The 20,050-nt window shown below is 34.0% G+C and overlaps 1 protein-coding gene across 1 annotated transcript; it reads left to right on the forward strand.

The window, feature by feature from the left end:
• The first annotated feature begins 14,382 nt into the window (after positions 1–14,382).
• LOC139851587 (flavin-containing monooxygenase FMO GS-OX5-like) lies at positions 14,383–19,662 on the forward strand. Its single transcript, XM_071840664.1, has 7 exons — positions 14,383–14,908; positions 15,140–15,210; positions 17,685–17,834; positions 17,938–18,020; positions 18,169–18,304; positions 18,405–18,575; positions 19,511–19,662. Exons 1-7 carry the CDS (start codon positions 14,383–14,385, stop codon positions 19,652–19,654), a joined length of 1,281 nt encoding a protein of 426 aa, XP_071696765.1. The 3' UTR covers positions 19,655–19,662.
• Positions 19,663–20,050: the final 388 nt, after the last annotated feature.

Genomic DNA, 20,050 nt, shown 5'->3' on the forward strand with positions numbered 1-20,050 from the left:
CCAATTTAATACTTTTTAGCGAACAAATTAGCGTTTATTATCAAAAGGTTAAAAATAAAAATAAAAATAAAAACTGTACAGACATACCTGTGAAAGAGATTTCTTAGTTATATGATCTATCCCATTCATAAGATAGTCGGTTTAATTGATTTTCCATGGCTACATAGGCGTAACCTCGAGCATTCAGTATCTTTTCTTCTAAACATATGAACGGTCCGTCTCTGCATAAAGTAACAAATTCGGTATTTGAATAGGTTTGATTATTTGAACATTTACCTCCATGTGACCATTTTCCGCATTTGTGACATCGTTCTAGGTGTCGTGCTCTTCTTTTCGCTGCGGATTTTGATTTTCCTTTACCAAATTGTAACTTATTACCTTCGCATCTGGATTCTTTTCTAACTCCGTCCATTCTTTCTCTGATTACTGATACTATTTCACTTGGTAGTATGTCATTATTACGTTTAGTGATCAAAGCGTGTAGCATTAGACCATGGTTTAGTTCACAGGCAGTCTTCATTTTGTAAAAACCTAAAAAAAAATAAAAATTCAGAATGGGGGGAGAAGACTAGTTCTTTAGGGTCTGCTAGGGAAAGACCATTCGGGTTCCATTTTCGAGAACTACACGAAAACAGACAATCTAACTCTAACAGAAATACATATTATCCTTTAAAGACTTGATTCTCCCCACACTTAGTTAGCTGTGGTGTCGAAATTGTGATTAACTTCGTTGTCGACTTCCATCGGACCATGTATGTAATGTTTAACTCTGTGACCATTAACTTTAAATTCAATCCCATTTGAATTTATTAATTCTATCGTTCCGTATGGGAAAACTCTTTTGACTATGAATGGTCCAGACCATCTTGATTTCAATTTTCCAGGAAATAGCTTGAATCGTGAATTGAAAAGAAGAACTCTGTCTCCTTCTTTAAATTCTTTTGAACTTCTGATTCTTTTATCATGCCATTTCTTCGTTCTTTCTTTATAGATTAACGAATTTTCGTATGCTTCATGTCTTAATTCTTCTAATTCATTTAGTTGACTTAATCGTAGACGTCCGGCTTCATGTAAATCAAGATTACATGTCTTCAAAGCCCAAAATGCTTTGTGTTCAATTTCTACTGGAAGATGACATGCTTTTCCATAAACAAGTCTAAAAGGTGTGGTTCCAATTGGAGTTTTGTAGGCTGTTCTAAAAGCCCAGAGTGCATCCTCCAATTTAATGGACCATTCCTTCGGATTTGATCCTACGGTTTTCTCTAGAATACGTTTTAAAGCTCGGTTGGTATTTTCAACTTGTCCACTTGTTTGTGGATGATATGCGGTGGAGATTTTATGAGTTACTCCATATCTTTTAAGAACTTTCTCAAGTTGATTATTACAGAAATGAGTACCCCGATCACTTATTAAAGCTTTCGGTGTTCCAAACCTTGCAAAAAGACGTTTTAAAAAGTTGACTACAACTCGTGCATCGTTAGTTGGGAGAGCTTGTGCTTCCGCCCATTTAGATACATAATCAATGGCTACGAGTATATATAGATTATTATTAGATTTTGGAAATGGACCCATAAAGTCAATACCCCAAATGTCAAATACTTCACATACTTGGATGACATTTTGTGGCATTTCATCACGTTGACTTATTTTTCCGGCCCTTTGACATGCATCACAGGATTTGCAAAGAAGGTGTGCGTCTTTGTAAATTGTAGGCCAATAGAATCCAGCTTCATAAACTTTTCTTGCTGTTAGTTGAGGCCCATAATGCCCTCCTGTTGGTCCTGTGTGACAATGATTTAATATTTTACTAGCTTCATCTCCAAATACACATCGGCGTAATATTCCATCGGGACAACTTTTAAACAGATGTGGATCTTCCCAAAAATAGTGTTTTATATCACTGAAGAATTTCTTTCGTCTTTAGTACGATAATCCTTTTTCAAGGAATCCACAAACTAAGTAGTTTGCATAGTCTGCAAACCATGGGATTTCTTTATAATCTATCTTCAATAGATATTCATCAGGAAAGTTGTCTTGTATGGCTGATTCATTTAGAACTTCTAATTCGGGATTTTCAAGACGAGAAAGATGATCAACGGCGAGATTTTCTGCTCCTCTTTTATCTCGGATTTCAATATCAAACTCTTGTAAGAGTAAGATCCAACGTATTAATCTTGGTTTAGCATCTTGTTTTGAAAATAGGTATCTAAGAGCAGAATGGTCGGTATAGACCACCGTTTTTGCTAGAACGAGATATGATCGAAATTTGTCAAAAGCAAAGACAATAGCAAGGAGTTCTTTTTCAGTAGTTGTATAGTTTGTTTGTGCTCCTTGTAACGTCTTACTAGCATAATATATAGGTTGAAATCGTTTTTCAATCCTTTGTCCTAAAACGGCTCTCATTGCAAAATCACTTGCATCGCACATTAGTTCAAATGGTAGATTCCAATTTGGTGTTATCATGATTGGTGCATTAGTGAGTTTCTCTTTAAGAATATTAAAAGATTTGATACACTCATCTGAAAAGATGAATGGCGCATCCTTTTCTAGGAGTTTATTCATAGGAGTGGCAATTTTAGAAAAATCTTTTATGAAACGTCGGTAAAAACCGGCATGCCCTAGAAAACTCCTAACTCCTCTAACATTGGTGGGATGTGGAAGTTTAGCAATTACATCTACTTTAGCTCTATCCACTTCAATTCCTTCTTTTGAAATTTTATGTCCAAGAACGATGCCTTCTTTAACCATGAAATGGCATTTCTCCCAATTAAGTACTAGATTTGATTTTTCGCATCTAATTAGCATTCGTTCCAGATTAACTAGACATGATTTAAATGTATCACCGAAGACTGAAAAGTCATCCATGAATACTTCCATGCATTCTTCTATCATGTCGTGAAAAATCGCCATCATACACCTTTGAAAGGTTGCAGGAGCGTTGCAAAGTCCAAATGGCATGCGTTTGTAAGCAAAAGTACCATAAGGGCAAGTGAATGTGGTTTTCTCTTGATCCTCGGGTGCTATTGGAATTTGAAAATATCCGGAAAATCCATCTAGAAAATAATAGTAACTATTTCCGGCTAATCTTTCCAACATTTGATCAATGAAAGGTAAGGGAAAGTGATCTTTTCTGGTGGCGTCATTTAATTTTCTATAATCAATACATACACGCCATCCTGTTACAGTCCTAGTAGGAATAAGCTCATTTTTCTCATTTGTAATGACAGTCATGCCACCCTTCTTAGGTACGCATTGAACTGGGCTTACCCATGGACTATCAGAAATTGGATATATCAAACCTGCATCTAGCAGTTTAATAATCTCTTTCTTAACTACATCTTGCATATTAGGATTTAGTCTTCGTTGGCGTTGCACATACGTTTTATGACCTTCTTCCATAAGGATTTTATGTGTGCAATACGAAGGACTTATTCCTTTAATATCATGAATCTTCCATGCAATGGCTGGTTTATGAGCTTTCAACACAGAAATGAGTTGTGATTTCTCATTTTCAGTAAGAGAAGACGATATTATTACAGGTAATTCAGATTCACCATGTAAATAAGCGTATTCCAAATGGTTTGGAAGTGGCTTTAACTCTAATTTCGGAGGTTCTTCTATCGATGATTTATATCGATATCTGTCTTCTTCTTTTAGCATTTGAATTTCTTCTGTTGTTGGTTCATATCCATTAGCTATAAGTGTAGCTAACATTTCAGCTTCATCAATTGGTTCATTACCTTCTCCTAAAGAACATTCTCCTGTTCCTTGTAATTCTGGAAATTCTTCTAATAATTCTGCATGTGCATCTATAGTTTGAATATAATAACATGTATCATCTGCAGATTGTGGTTGTTGCATTGCTCTATCAACTGAAAAGGTAACACTCTCATCCTCTATACTTAGGGTCAGTTTCTTACCGAACACGTCTATCATTGCTTTAGCCGTGTTTAAGAATGGTCTTCCTAATATGAGAGGAACTTGAGAATCTTCTTCCATGTCCAAAACAACAAAATCTACTGGAAATACTAAAGTACCAACTTTAACTAGCATGTTCTCCATTATCCCTCTAGGATATTTTATTGATCTATCGGCTAGTTGTATGCTTATTCTTGTTGGTTTCAATTCTCCAAGGTCTAGTTTAGCGTATAGTGAATACGGCATTAGATTTATACTAGCACCTAAGTCTGCCAATGCTTCTATTGAACTAAGACTACCCAGAAAACATGGAATTGTGAAACTTCCTGGATCAGATAGTTTTTCTGGTATCTTATTCAACAGTACTGCTGAACAATTAGCATTCATAGTAACAGCCGAGAGTTCTTCCATTTTCTTTCTATTTGAGATTAGATCTTTCAAGAATTTAGCATATCTTGGCATTCCTGAAATCACATCAATAAAAGGAAGATTTACATTTATCTGTTTAAACATATCCAAAAATTTGGATTGCTCGGCTTCAAGTTTTTCTTTCTTCATTTTACTCGGGTAAGGAAGTGGTGGTTGGTATGGTTTAACATAAGGTTTATCCTTATCTTTGTTATCTTCATTAACCTTCTCAACTACCGGTTCTTTTTTCTTATCTTGATCAGGTTGTGGTTCTTGTGGAGTAGGAATAGTTTCATCAGAAGTTATAGGTATTTCAGGTGGTTTAAGTGTTGTACCACTTCTTGTGGTAATAGCTTTAGCTGTTTCATTCCGGGGGTTAGCATTTGTATCACTAGGTAAACTTCCCGGTTTTCTTTCACCTATTAACCTTGCTAGGTTACTTACTTCTTGTTCCAGATTTTGAATAGAAGCTTGTTGATTTCTAAATGCTTGAGCATTTTGTTCATTAGTTTGTTTCTGAGATGTGAAAAACTGCGTTTGAGTTTCAACTAGCTTCGTCATCATATCTTCTAAATTCGGCTTTTTATCATCGGTTTGTTGTGGTGGTTTGTTTTGAAAATTAGGTCTTTGCTGATTGTAAGTATTATTGGATACTTGTTGATTGCTAGGACCTTGTTGGTTGTTGTATGGAATATTTCGGTTATAATTCTGGTTTTGATTGTAAATCGGTCTTGGCGGTTGATAATTATTCTGATAATTATTTCCAGGCCTTTGGTTTATGTATGAAATATTCTCTCTTTGTTCCATTGTTAATTCAATACTGAGACAATCTTTTGTCAAATGTGGTCCTCCACACTGCTCACAACTAATTCGTATTGAGTGAATATCTTTAGTCATCTTTTCCATTCGTCTCTCTACAGCATCTATCTTTGCGGAAATGGAATCTAAGTTATGGCTAGAATCGGCTCTAGCTGCTTTAGATGATCTAATGATATCTTTTTCTTGGTGCCACTCATGTGAGTGGGAAGCAGTGTTATCAATAATTTTGTAAGCATCAGTTTCGATTTTCTTCATAATAGAACCACCAGCTGCTATATCTATGTCTTTTCTTGTAGTGATGTCGCATCCTTGGTAGAATATTTGTACTATTTGACAGGTGTCTAAACCATGTTGCGGACATCCTCTTAACAACTTTCCATATCTTGTCCATGCCTCATATAGAGTTTCATTTGGTTTCTGTGTGAACGTAACAATTTCTGCTTGAAGTCTTACGGCTTTAGATGCAGGAAAGAATTGTTTAAGAAATTTGTCAACTAAAACATCCCATGTATCGATCGCCCCTTCAGGTAACGATTCCAACCAATCTTTGGCTTCTCCCTTTAAAGTCCAGGGAAATAACATGAGATATATCTGTTCATCCTCTACTTCTCGGATTTTAAATAGTGTGCAGATCCTATTAAAGGTACGTAGATGTTCATTTGGATCTTCCTTCGGCGCACCACTAAATTGGCATTGATTAGTCACCATGTGTAGAATTTGTCCTTTGATTTCATAATCTGGCGCATTAATGTCTGGATGAGTAATTGCGTGACCTTGGCCAGTGCGTTTAGCTCTCATTCGGTCTTCCATACTTAAAGGTTCCAGATTCTCCATAATTGAATTTGTTGAATCGGTATCACTACATGATTCTGATTTAATGGTTCGTTCCTCAACAATCTCTGTTTGAATGATTGGTGGCTCCGGAGGAAAGTTTAATGGTTCAGGATCTACGAACCGTTCCTGAATATTCTCCGGATTCTCAATTGTGAGGTCGGGTTCAAAAAATGGATTATCGGAAATTTGAACTGAAGTACTTGGTCGACTGGATGACGATTCTAAAGAAAAATCAACGGCGGTTATATTTGCTAAATGTCTTGATCTAGTTACAGGTGGTGAACGTACAAAAGGTGGTGAACGTCTTGCTCGGTGCATTCACTGAATATCCTATTAGTTTTAAAAAGGAAAGAAAAATTATAATAAGTTATCCAACCAATAGACTTTTCTGATTTTGCCCACGTTTCGAATAGCCAAAAGATGCAGCAGAGGGGCAGGATTCGTTTGGTCTCAATATAATTGAGGACTGTTTGGCTCCAATAACCCGGTCCACGTACAAATCCAACTATTACTACGAACCAGAAAATTTTGATGTCTATTAATTTAACCACTTAAAATAGATTTTCGTAATTTTAAGAAATTTAGATAAGAAGTAGAATAAAAAAAAATCTAAGTCCTAAAAACTAGAATGGCGAGAAATAAGAGAGAAAAAGAGTTCGTCGAAAAAGGTCGAAAAAGAAAAAATGGTTGAAAAATAAAAGGTGACGGAAAAATAAAAGAAACTTATAGAAACTTAAAAATACTTGACTAACCTAACCTTATTACTACAACTAACTTAAAATTATAATCGCAAATTGAAATTACTAATTGGAATGATAATTGATACATAGTAAAAGGTGTCTAAAAATATTAAAGCTTACAGGAAAAACTAAATCCCAAATGGAGATAACTTAAAAAGAAACTAAAACTTAAAAAGGCGTCGCAAAATTCTAAAGCACCTAAATCTTAGTCTAAAGAAAAAGCACTTAAGGAATTCTACGGCAAAGCCTAAAAATCTAGGAGTAAAAATAACTATAGCAAAAACTAAGTTTAAAATTAAATATGAGCTAAAAATACAAATATTACGCTACAACGATTAAAAAGGGACAAAATATAAAAATATACAAAAAGTTGTAAAAAGTACAATTTTTATAAAAATATTATTTTTATATTATTTATTTTATTAAACTATTAATTTTACAATTTAACTAAACTAAATAAAACAAATTAAATAAAAAGAAATTTTAAAATAAAACTTAATTATAATAATAATACATAATTAGGGTTTATATTAATAATAATTAATAATAATTCGTAATAAATGCTGAATTAGGGCTTCTGTCGGCGTGTCAGAAAGTCTCCGCGAGTCGCGGTAATTTAATAAGAAAACCCCGCGAGTCGCGGGGTTCAGAATTTCAGATCTGGAGCAGTTTGAAATTTTACGCGTTTTTTTTATTTATTTATTTTTTTTTTTATTTTCTGTTTTCTGTTTTTTCTATAAATAAAAGATATTTAATAAAACTTATATTTTTATAAATTAAAATAAAAATAAAGAAACTTATAAAACTTAAATATTTAACAAAATCTTAAAAAAAAATACTTATATTTTTGTTTTTCTTTTTATATTTTTGAATAATTAAAACGTATTTTTACAAAAACGAATTTTTAATAGAAGTAAGCTAAAAATATTTTTTTTTTATATTATTAGCGTTGCGCTTCCGGCGTTTAAGAGTGTTCCCCGGCAGTGGCGCCAAAAATACTTGGTGTTATGCGAGGTGTATATAAAATAGCTTATATTTTACTATGAAAAACTATTAAATACGATACAATTTTACACAAGATATTTATTTATTTATAGAATGGATATACTTAAACCTTGCTGCAATACTTATAGGCAGTGTACCTAATCGTACAGTAGTGTAGTTTTTAGTAAGTCCGGTTCGTTCTACAGGGAATCTTTTTTTTTTTAAACAAAGTTCAACGCTATATTAGTTTACTTTTATAAAAATACAAATATATATATAAGTAATATTATTATTATAAAGGGGGGTTTTTACCGTTTAATGACCGGTTTGTCGATTTTAAAACTTTAGTCGCAGTTAAAACCAAATGTAAAATATTAAAAATAAATACAAGACTTAAATTAAAACTTAAAGTAAATAACGATAATGAAATTGCGAATAATAAAAGTGCGATAAAATAAACTTGCGATAATTAAAAAGTACGATAATTAAAAGTGCGATTAAATAACAATAAAAATGCGATAATTAGAAGTGCAATTAAATATAAAATAAAGGAAATTAAATATGAAATAAAAGAATTATGCTTATTTAAACTTCCGTAATCATGATGTTTGACGTGTTGATTTTAGTTTTATGCCCATGGGTTAATTGTCCTTTGTCCTGGATTATTTAATATGTCCGTCTGGTTTTTGTCCATAACAGTCCATCAGTCATAAATATAAAGTGCGAGTGCCCTCGTCAAATTATTCTTATACCCGAAGTTAAATATTCCAACTAATTGGGGATTCGAATTGTAACAAGGTTTTAATACTTTGTTTAATGAATACACCAGGTTATCGACTGCGTGTAAACCAAGGTTTTACTACTTTGTTAACAATTACACCAATTACCCTTGAATGTAATTTCACCCCTGTTTTAATTATTCTAGTGGCTATTAATCCATTCCCGTGTCCGGTTAAATGAACGATTATTCGTACATATAAATACCCCGCCCATCGTGTCCGATTGAGTGTATATGGTAATTTATAGGGACGCCCAATTGTAAATCTTTATATTAACATTAACAAACTATCATTTAGTTAAACAAATATAAAGCCCATTAATAGCCCATAGTCTAATTTCCACAAGTGTCGTTCTTTTGTCCAAACCCCAATTATGGTACAAAGCCCAATTACCCAATTTTAGTAATTAGCCCAACATCATGATTACTTCGTTTTAAATAAGCATAATAATAACTTAGCTACGAGACATTAATGTAAAAAGGTTGAACATAACTTACAATGATTAAAAATAGCGTAGCGTTACACGGACAGAATTTCGACTTACACCCTTACAACAATCGCTAACATACCCTTATTATTAGAATTAAAATTAAAATTAAAATATAAATTATATATATATATATATATCGTTTACGTATGATAAGAGAAGAAAAAGATTATGAATTGCGATCAGAATTCGGTTGCTTTTATAGGAAAAGTTGATTTTTGGGGCTCCGCGACTCGCGGTGAAATCCTCTTCAAACTCCGCGAGTCGCGGAGAATGAATTTACAGCTCACACCCTTGGAGTCTTTCTCTGCTGACGGTTTTTAATAAATATATAATATATATATAATTAATATAATTAATTATATATTATATTATATTTATATACATAGTTAACTTGTAATTTTTAGTCCGTTGCGTCGAGCGTTAAGAGTTGACTCTGGTCCCGGTTCCGGATTTTCGAACGTCCTTGCGTACAATTTTATATTTTGTACTTTGCGTTTTGAATCTTGTACTCTTGTAATTTCGAGACGTTTCTTATCAATAATTGGAACCTCTTTGATTGTCTTTTGTTCTTTTGAGCTTTTTGGTCGTTTGCGTCTTCAATTCGTCGAATCTGTCTTTTGTCTTCACCTTTTATTATTTAAACGAATATCACTTGTAAATAGAACAATTGCAACTAAAACCTTGTCTTTCTTGAGGAATAATGCTATGAAATATATGTTCGTTTTTAGCATTATCAACTGACTGCCATGTTCTGTGAGACTTTATAGATATGACCTTGTGATATTGTGTCATGCTGTTGTTAATTGTTGTTATATGGCCTGTTTTACTATATGTGAGACGACTTTTGGCTTAGACATGAAGAATTGGGGTGAATGATTTGTGGAATTAACCAAGACGAATATGAAGTCTTTTCTTTACCGTTAACTGATGGGACACGTGTGGTGACCCATAGAAACTGATTAGGGTAGTGACCCTTTGATGATTGGTGAAAGTCCCAAACCCTATTGTGTAACTATGTGAAGTGTAGTCTTCATGTTTGGCGACCGTGACTGAATCAGTAGATGACGGATCCTATGATATTGTAGTATGACGGGACTTGTTGTGTTGGATTTAGGTGAAATGTAATTCCTTTTCATGGATCGACGGGACACACGTAGTGGCCCCTGAGGATTGGAATAGAGTAGTAGTTTCCTTGTCTTCTAATAAGAGCACCCAAACCCTGTTTGTTGTTGTCGTATATTGGTGGTTTGTGTGTCACGTATGATGTTGACTTTTGGTTCAGATGATTTCGATCGTAATAAGAACTTGAGGAATCGCTTTTCCTACCATAGACTCATGTGAGTTGGTGGTGACCTTTAGGAAGTAAGTTTGAATGGAGCTTTTCGTATAGTCTTGATTGAAGATAGGAAAACTATATTTTGTAGTTATGTGAGGAGTATTACTAGCCTGGCTGTACCGTTACAGGATTTGACTAGCTATGTAGGACTCGTAGAGTTGTTCTGAGAAGTTGTTAACTTTTGTAAATTGATGTGACTCATTAGATGTCAGTATAGGAGACGTTCGTTTAGTGACTTTCTCGGAAGTAGAAAAGACCTTAACGGGAATGGGATTGGGATTTCAGTTCAAGCTGAATTATGATGAATCTTGACTAGGTCGGGAGACGTGGTTAGAACAGTGATCATATTACTGTTAAGATAGAATCATTGATCTGGTAGTTTGATAGTGACTGTTGTGAATATTTTGTCTTTGAAGATTTGAATGTAAAGTTGAGGACGGACGATTATAGTATTTGCAAATAAGACGAAGTAAGTAGTTATAGTTTATTAGATTTTGGATCAGAGTTACAAATGTGGTTACTAAAGAGAATTTAGTAGAATTAAGATCGAAATAGAATCCGAGTTAGGTGTTTTCTTTAAAGACTTTTGCGGTTTTGATAGTCTTAGATTGTAAAATCTAATATTTTGGGATATAGTGGAGATTTATAACTACCAGTGACTTGAGAAGATAGACCGTGTTGTATTGATGAACTAGATTAGGATCTTGTTCCGAAATACTCGAAATGAAAGTGTGATTTAGAATGATGTATTATGTCTGGCCAGCGAAAATACATTGTAGTAAATCATACAGTAGTTTCGAGAGTCGGAAGAGATGTAACAAGTGTTAGATCGGATGTTATTTGATGATTGATGCGATTTTCGATGACCGTTGAACAAGAGTTGACCTTTCCGATATAGTAATGCTAGTTGAACAATATCTGGACCTAGGCTATTGATGATCTAATAAGCTTTAGTTTTAAGTTCTGATGAAGTTCTAAGCAAAATAAAGACGATGCAGAGATAGTTTTAGTGGTGTCAAACGCGTGTATTGATGTCATTTGACGGACTTAAATGTTAGATGGATGTTTATTACTTATGTTAGTGGATATCGTTGATTTGAAATCCATGTTTAAATGATTAATGTTGGTTTAATATTGCATTTGTAAGTGTTTCTTTTAAGTGATGTCTTTGGTAGTGAAATATTTTACTAAGAGATGATTTCTAGTCGTTATACTGCTCATTTGTATACTGATGAATATATGATGTTATGACTCAGTTTAAAGTTATGATTGTGTATATATGTATATATGTATATAAGTGTATATATATATGTGTGTGTGCGAATATGCATATATGTGGGTATGTATACATATTGTCTAGGTATATATGTAAGTGTTAGTTTATATTTAATGTGATTGTGATATAGTTAGTATTGGAATACGATTACTAACTTATTCAATATTTGTTCTCAGGTGATATTGACGAGGAGAAGACTCGGTGACATTAGACTACCGAGTGTTGCCGGTATTGGTGAGTGGGACTAATTGGAGAATATAATATAGAGAATCATGTTATATTATGATTGCCATGCTTGTTAGATATACTTATTATTGTGGTTAGTTAGTACGTTGTGATGACTGCATGTTAGTTGATGCTTGTCTGCTGGAGCCCAGTGCGTTCCTATTGTGTGGTAGCCTCGGTAGGAGAGATCAACCTGCGGGTTGGGTTCCTCATGTGGTAGCCTAGACAATCGAGGTGTATATATATGTGAATGACGCGTTAGTCGCATGTGGATGGTGGTGGAGGAACTTCTGGTAAACCCTAGTCCGATCAGCTGGTGGTTAATGGTTTGGCCGAGCCGCCAAAGTCTCTGTAGATGGCACTTGGGTGATGTTTGTGTGTTAGACTTTGTGACATGATTAGTATGATGGTTCCTGTATACTATTACCTATAGTTAGTTGCACTCACTTAGCTTCGTGCTAATCCCTCACATCTTCCCTGCAGGTTATGGATTTATTGTATGATAGTTCTCAGGGTGAAGATGGGATACTGAAAGATATGTTTGACAAAGCCGGAAACTCTGATGTCGTGTCCTTTATATTAAAAGTTGTTTTAATGTTTAATATAACACTCGGACTTTTAAATATTAACGTGGATATTATATTCAAGTGAATTTTATATTATATATATATATATATGATAAACAGGTCTTCCGCTGTATCCATTAAAAAAAATCTGGGGTGTTAAAACCCGGGTCACAAAGATTATATTGAAAATCTTCAAAAATTGTACCTTGATCAGCTCTCGCATTTGGTTGACACACCCGACGATTCATCTGAAGACGACAACTAGTAGTTTGATTATGTTTTTTTAATTTCAAGTAATTTTAGTTTTTTAGTTTCTATATACTTTTTTATTTATTACTTTCTATGTACTTTTAAATATCAAATTTTCAATGTAGTTTTTTATTTTAAGTATTAAATCTCGTCAAATATAACCTTTTATTTCATTAAATCCTAAAACGATTACATTATTTCCTAAACAGAAAAACAACTTGCTCGTTATAACGATTACATTAATTCGTAACAGCTATCTATAACAAACACCTTCATCAATCTTCGTAATCGCGAATATCGTATTGCTGAAACGACGAAGATTCAGGTACATCTTCATCTTCACTTTCCTCAATGGCGTAGCTTTCATCCCTAAATTCGATGTAAAGCGTAATTGTTTCATAACGTACCAAGGCTCGACCTACCAAACCAAATCAATCGTGGTCATCTTCAAGTAGCGAGGCGGGAACGTTGGGTTTTTTGAAAAACCATACCTGTTTGAAAAACAAAGGTAGATCTTCCTTAAGAAACTCAATCAACTTCGATAAGTCTACTCGTGCACATCAATGACATACTCTTGTTGCCAGCAAGGTTGATAATTCATCACTTTCCGATCAAATTCACTTCCGTAATTAACTTGTAAGGCAACATTCAACAGACTCATTTTAATTGAGAGTGTTTAAGAAGTTGAGAACTTTTGAAGTGTGAAATTATGATGAGAAAACTGGCTTATTTAAAGAGAAAAAACTGTAGCCGTTAGGTTTAAAAATATAGCCGTTTGAATGAATATTATTTATTATTTTTATTAAATAATGTGTTAATTATATAAATAAAATGTAAAAATAAAAATAGATGAACTCTAAAAAGTGCAAAACAGATTGTGACTTCTAGAAATGGTCTAAGGGTGCGTTTGTTTACCTCTTAATGGAATGGTTCAGCACTGAATGCTGAACCATTCAGTGCGTTTGTTTCTGACCTCTGAATGACATATGGTGCTGAATGGTTCGGAATTAAGCTCTGAACCATTCAGAGCAGAAACACTCTCTTAACCATTAAGAGCCTAAATTTTCTGTAATATTGTCCTGAAATTATAGCCTGATCACTTAACTAACAAGTATATTAAATTTTTTATTAATGTAACACGTTAATAAGGTAGTTTTACTCAGTTCATATTGTTCATTCTAAATGATTATCAAACAGCTAATTTTCATTCAGAGCAAATTTTATTCAGAGGCTCTGAACCATTCAGATTCTGAACCATTCAAAACTAAATCATTCAGTTTTATCAAAAGCACCACTAACCAAATTACCGTAATCATTTAATTTTCTTTGACCACTTCAATATGGGGACCGATTCGTACACCACTTGAAATTATCAATACACCACTAAATATGTTTTAGAGAGTTGTACAGTACAACACTGTATTGCATATTTAGTGGTGTATGGATAATTTTAGTGGTGTACGAATCAGCTCCCCTTCAATATAGAGTATATTGTTGGGAATATAAATAGTCAACTTCATTCAAATATGCATAGCATATACGGAGTAACTAAATCCTACCTACCCCGCCCGTTCATAAAATAATAATCAACAATAATAAAATAAAGCTTCAATCAAGCTTCTTATCTAATCTTACTTCACTATCTAGTCTACCTTTATAAAACTACTTTGGAATTGACCATATCAACATCAACTACTACATACGGCGTATTTTGTTTCTTAACTGCTTCCAACTGAAAACATTACAAAACCAACCACCATGTCAATTTCCTTAAAAGTAGCTGTCATTGGTGCCGGTGTCTCAGGACTAATTGCAGCCCGTGAGCTTCAACGAGAATCTCACCACGTTGAAATATTCGAACAGTCACACCGACTGGGTGGAACTTGGGCCTACGATCCACAAACTGAGTCGGATCTATTAGGACTTGACCCAAATAGAGACATCGTTTATGGATCGTGCTACAAATCGTTACAAACAAATCTTCCTCGTGAGCTAATGAGTTTCACTGATTTCAAATTTGGTGAGAAAGTGTATGGCGATCCGAGAATGTTTCCTGGGCATGAAGAAGTTTTAAAGTATGTGGAAGATTTTGCAAGTCATTTTGAACTCGTTGAATTGATTCGGTTCAATACTTTGGTGACTCGAGTAAAGATTATTGACTCGGAGAGTACTGAGTTTGTGGTTGAGTCGTGTACGAGTGGAGTGAGTTCGGAGGAGGTGTTTGACGCGGTGGTCGTGTGTAGCGGTCACAATTCGGAACCGAACTTGCCAACTGACATCCCTGGTATGTAATTCTTTCATATAAATAATGGGTGATGATCAGTGTAATGCATATTTGGTGGTGTACTTAAAAAAAAAAAAAAACTGGTGGTCTATTGATCACTCTAATTGCATATATAGCCATAATTATCGTGTTCCCAGCCCATTTCAAAATTAGAGATAATAATTACATATAAATTTTGATTATTCACCGATTTTATAGTATAATATGAAAATTTTATAAACATTAATGTAGGTATTGAGACATGGTCCAAGAAGCAATTGCATAGCCATAATTATCGTGTTCCCGACCCATTTAAAGATCAAGTTAGTGATCGATCTATAACTTTATACTCCGTATTAATTATCAAGAGATCAGCATAATATATACTGAGTAATATATTACTCCGTATTATTTAGGGCAACTTTTATACTCCCTCACTCACATATCTATGGTCCGTTATTCCTTTTTTTTTTGAAATCCCAAATTAATTTTCCAATTCCATAGGATAAGAATAATGTGATGAAGTTTTTTTTTTGCACTACTTTATGCATGTAAGACAAAAATATAAGTAAAAATTAAAGATTAAAAATAAAAAGTTAACGGAAATGTACATGTGTCAGATACTTCTTCTTAAAGTGTGTGTTTTTTGTCTGGAAGAATAGATTTGGGATGGAGGGAGTAAAAAGGTAACCAATTTACCCTCTTTTTTTTTTGTTATGGTAACTTATTTTACTTTGCAAGGTTTAAAGGATTATTTTATCAAAAGTATGTTTTACTTTGGACTTGGTCATGCAAACCCCAGAAAACATAAAAAAGTCAATTCGCTACATCTGAACGGAAAGGCCCACGTTTTGGAGTTTTTTTCGCTGAATATATTAGAGAGAGTGGGAGGGCGGGTAGGCTAGAGGGGGCTAGGGGGAGCAAATCAAGAAGTCCTTCGAAAGATAGGGCTTCCCGGAGAATTTGGTGTCTTTCTATTTGGAAACAAAGGACCATAAGTATAATTAGACACTTCGTCTTTATTGTTCTACTAACTAGGATAAAATTATCAGATGTCCCTTTCATTATCACAACCTTCTTTTTTGATGTCAAAGACCAGAAGCTACACGAATTTTTTCATTGGTTCTCGGTTATTCTTAGCTATTCATTTAAGTCTTCGGGTAGCACCACTAGACCTTCAACAAAGTGGAAATTCTCGGATTCCTTATGTAAACGTTCCTGCGGCTCGGATGAGTATTCTTGTTTATATCGCTACGGCTATAAACACGTTCTTGTTCCTATTAACAAAACATCACGTTCTTGTTCCTATTAACAAAACATCCCCTTTTTCTTCGCTCTTTCGGAACCGGTATAGTAATGGGTGCTTTTTCTACGTTATTTACCTTAGTTACTGGGGGTTTCGGGGAAGACCTATGTGGGGCACCTTTTGGGTGTGGGATGCTCGTTTAACCTCTGTATTAATCTCGTTCCTTATTTACATTGGTGCATTGTGTTTTCAAAAGCTTTCTATCGAACCGACTCCTATTTCAATCCGTGCTGGACCGATCGATATACCAATAATCAAGTCTTCAGTAACTGGTGGAATACATCGCATCAACCTGGGAGCATTAGCCGATATGGTACATCAATAGATGTTCCTATGCCCATTCCAATCTTGTCTAACTTTGCTAACTCCCCCTTCTCAACCCGTATCTTGTTCGTTCTGGAAACACGTCTTTTTATGGAGCCATCCTTTCAGAAACAACAAACCAGATAATTATAGATCTGGTGATGGTTGGATTCCGGCAGATACAACAGTGCAGAGTTGATTCCATTTCAGAAATCAAACCCTAGATCGAGCCATCGTTTTAGTGCTAGAGTTGCAGAAATCGAGCCATCTTTTCAGAAATCGAACCCTAGATCTTGAACCATCGTTTTCCGGCCGAAAAAATGTTAATAGGCTAGAATTGAAGCTTCGTTTTGATGCTATCTCCGCCGGTAAACCCTAAACCGAACCTAAATCTAACCTCCGTTTTGCTGCTATCTCCGTCAGAATCAAATAATCTGTTTGAGCTTTCAAATAATCCCAATTTTGCTGCTAGTGTTCGTGATTTAGTGTTGGGATTTGATCATAAAGAGAAACAGAGGGCAGTAGAACATATGAAAGTTTACACCAGACGATTGAAGCCTAACCGATTGATGGATGATTAACACGACTATCTTCCGACGATATTTACGATGATTAGATTTGAACTTGAACATTACGATGAAATCAAAGTAACTACCGATTATGATGATTTAGGATTATAAATGCACCCTTGATTACGTTTCCAATTGATCAAGGAGAGAGTTAAAAAGAGAAGAACAAAAGTGAACTTGTACATGCAAGCGATAAAAATGATGACGTGAAATGACATGTTAGCACTTAACGGAGAAAATTAACGATACCTCTCTTTTTGATTAACTTTTGATAAAATAATCCTTTAAATCTTGTAAAGTAAAATAGATTATAGGAAAAAGAGGTAAATTGATTACCTTTTTATGAAATTTGCCATATTATTTAATAAGCTAAAAATGATCCTCCTTTTGTGGTAATTGTTTTTGAACTGTGGAAATTTTAATAAGCAATAAGCCCTCCAGCAAAGAGCTGCAAGCTAATTACAAAGGCTTTAGAAGCCATATGTTCCAATTAAAACTATGTTACTCCAATTTTTGAGTCAAGAAAAAAATTATATAATTTAACAAAATCAAATAAAGTACTCTTTCTATTTTTGTGGTAAATGTTTTTAAAGGTATGTATGTATACGAAACTTAATAGATTGTACTTGTTATTGGGAGTGGACCAAGTGGACTGGATATGTCAAAAGAAATAGCAACGGTTGCCAAACAAGTTCACATGTCATCAAGGTCTAACTACTTTAACCCCTCAGAATTGGAGAAACTCAACAATTTGTGGATGCATGCTAAGGTAAAACAAATTATTCTTGTGTGAATGGGATGTAAATTTCATCTTATATTATGATATGAAGTTTTTGGTTAAAGAACATGTTTTATTAATGTATATTTGACAGATACAATGTATCAATAATGATGGTACAGTTACATTTGAAGATGGATTCACTGTTGAAGCAGATGTCATATTGTACTGCACTGGGTATGAGCAAGATGCTTAATTCCCTTAAAACATTCCACTATGTACTATAATTATGTATCTATCTATCTATTTAGAAACGCAACGTAGAAATTTGGCATGAATATAGTGACTAAACTCTTAAGAAAACAATATACTCGATTAAATTTAGGTACAAATACCATGTTCCGTTTCTTGAAGCAAATGGCATTGTAAGTAGTCATGGTAAACGTGTCGGACCTCTATACAAACATGTTTTTCCCCCGCAACTTGCTCCGAGGCTCTCTTTTGTTGGTATACCTGAAAGAGTAAGTTAATTTTAATTGTTGTTGTTGCTGCTGTTGTTGTACATCTTATGCTATTTCTTATCTCGTTTGAACCTTAACTTGAATGATTTCCCAATTTTAGAGTATCATAATTCCGTTAGTCGAAGGTCAATCAAAATGGATAGCAAACTTGTTGTCAAGGAAGGTATCATTGCTCTCAGAAGACGAAATGTTAAGTGAAGTTAAAGAACACTATCGAGAAATGAAAGAAAAAGGAATTTCAGAACGCCGCACTCATTCTCTTGATTTCAAGGTTCTTCATTAATATCTATGTTTTATTACAATTTTGATAATTTAGTTTATGCTCTGATATCATGAAAAATGGTTTATTCCTTATAAATCATAACGAGGATACTAAGTCTAATACTGTCTATATTAATCTATATATCTAAATGATATTGGGCAAATGAATAGCACATTTTAAAACATTCACAAACCTACCCTAAACTTTTTATTTTTTTACAATTTAAACACACTCTTTATAACAGTTAATTTTATAGTTTTTATAAACTTACCACAAACTTTTCACATTTTTATCTATTAGTATAGATAGATAATATAATTAACACTGTTCATCTGCTAGCCAATTTTGACTTTTCAGCAACTTTAAAATGGTTTTTTATGAATGAATAAAAACATAATATCATGACGGTTTGTAAAACAAGTCGTTGTTAGCCTAGCGCCCTGGTTCGATTCTCGGGAACAATTAGTTTTTTCTTTTTTACCTTTTGGCCACCACATACTAAACATGCATTTGGACCAATTAAATGAGCTTTGTCCCAATATTTTAGCCCAACGATGCGGGCTTACCATCAGTGGCGATTCCAGGATTATATCTCAATGAGGTCCCGAAATTTTTTCCATGTCTAATTATATTAAAATGTTATTTTAGTGATAGTTTACTTTCAAAGAAATTATAAATTCGAAAAAGATATGGGGTTCAAGTAGTGTAATTTAGTGGTGTCCTATACAATTTAAAAGAATAACTATTGATTTGTAAAATATATGGGGTCATACATTTAAATTTAGTGATGTCCTATACGATTTACGGGGTATTTTTTACTAAAAAATTTTAAAGAAGCGATGTCCTGTGATCCCACATGTCACCACTTAGATTCGCCACTACTTACCATAAACTAGTTATTATTAACATATATGACATATGAATAGTGTGTCTTCTAATAACAGATTGATTACCTAGAGTGGATATATGCTCAATCTGGAATGGTCGTGGAGAAACGAACAAAAGACATTTACGACGACTTCATCAATCTTATCTTGTCTGGTTCGTATGACTATAAGCACGAACTTACACAGAAATACAGAACATGATTATCGCGTTTCAACATTAATGCTAACAGAAACATGTAATAGAAACAGCTAGATCGTTACTTTTTTATATTGTTGACTGTTCTACAATCAATTTTTCGTTAAGTAGTGTTTTAATCATTGTGCATAAATATATATATACTACATGAAACGTACAACATAAATAGCCAGCTGCCACACTGGTCTATAATAAGATAGAGGCTATGAACAATGAAATGGAAGATTTAAATAGAAACAATATTTCCACTAGTACGCTGTCCTTGAAAAGACTAACTTTGTGTCGAAGAAGATGAAAAGAAAGGAAGTTGTCAACGAGTTCGCTCTTCGGGAACCTCGGCTTTTTTAAAAGTCGGTAGATGGAAGGCCCGTTTCCTACTCCCGTGCCAGGCATTAGGATTG

The sequence above is a fragment of the Rutidosis leptorrhynchoides genome, chromosome 6, assembly GCF_046630445.1.
Source record: "Rutidosis leptorrhynchoides isolate AG116_Rl617_1_P2 chromosome 6, CSIRO_AGI_Rlap_v1, whole genome shotgun sequence".
Lineage (NCBI taxonomy): Eukaryota > Viridiplantae > Streptophyta > Magnoliopsida > Asterales > Asteraceae > Rutidosis > Rutidosis leptorrhynchoides.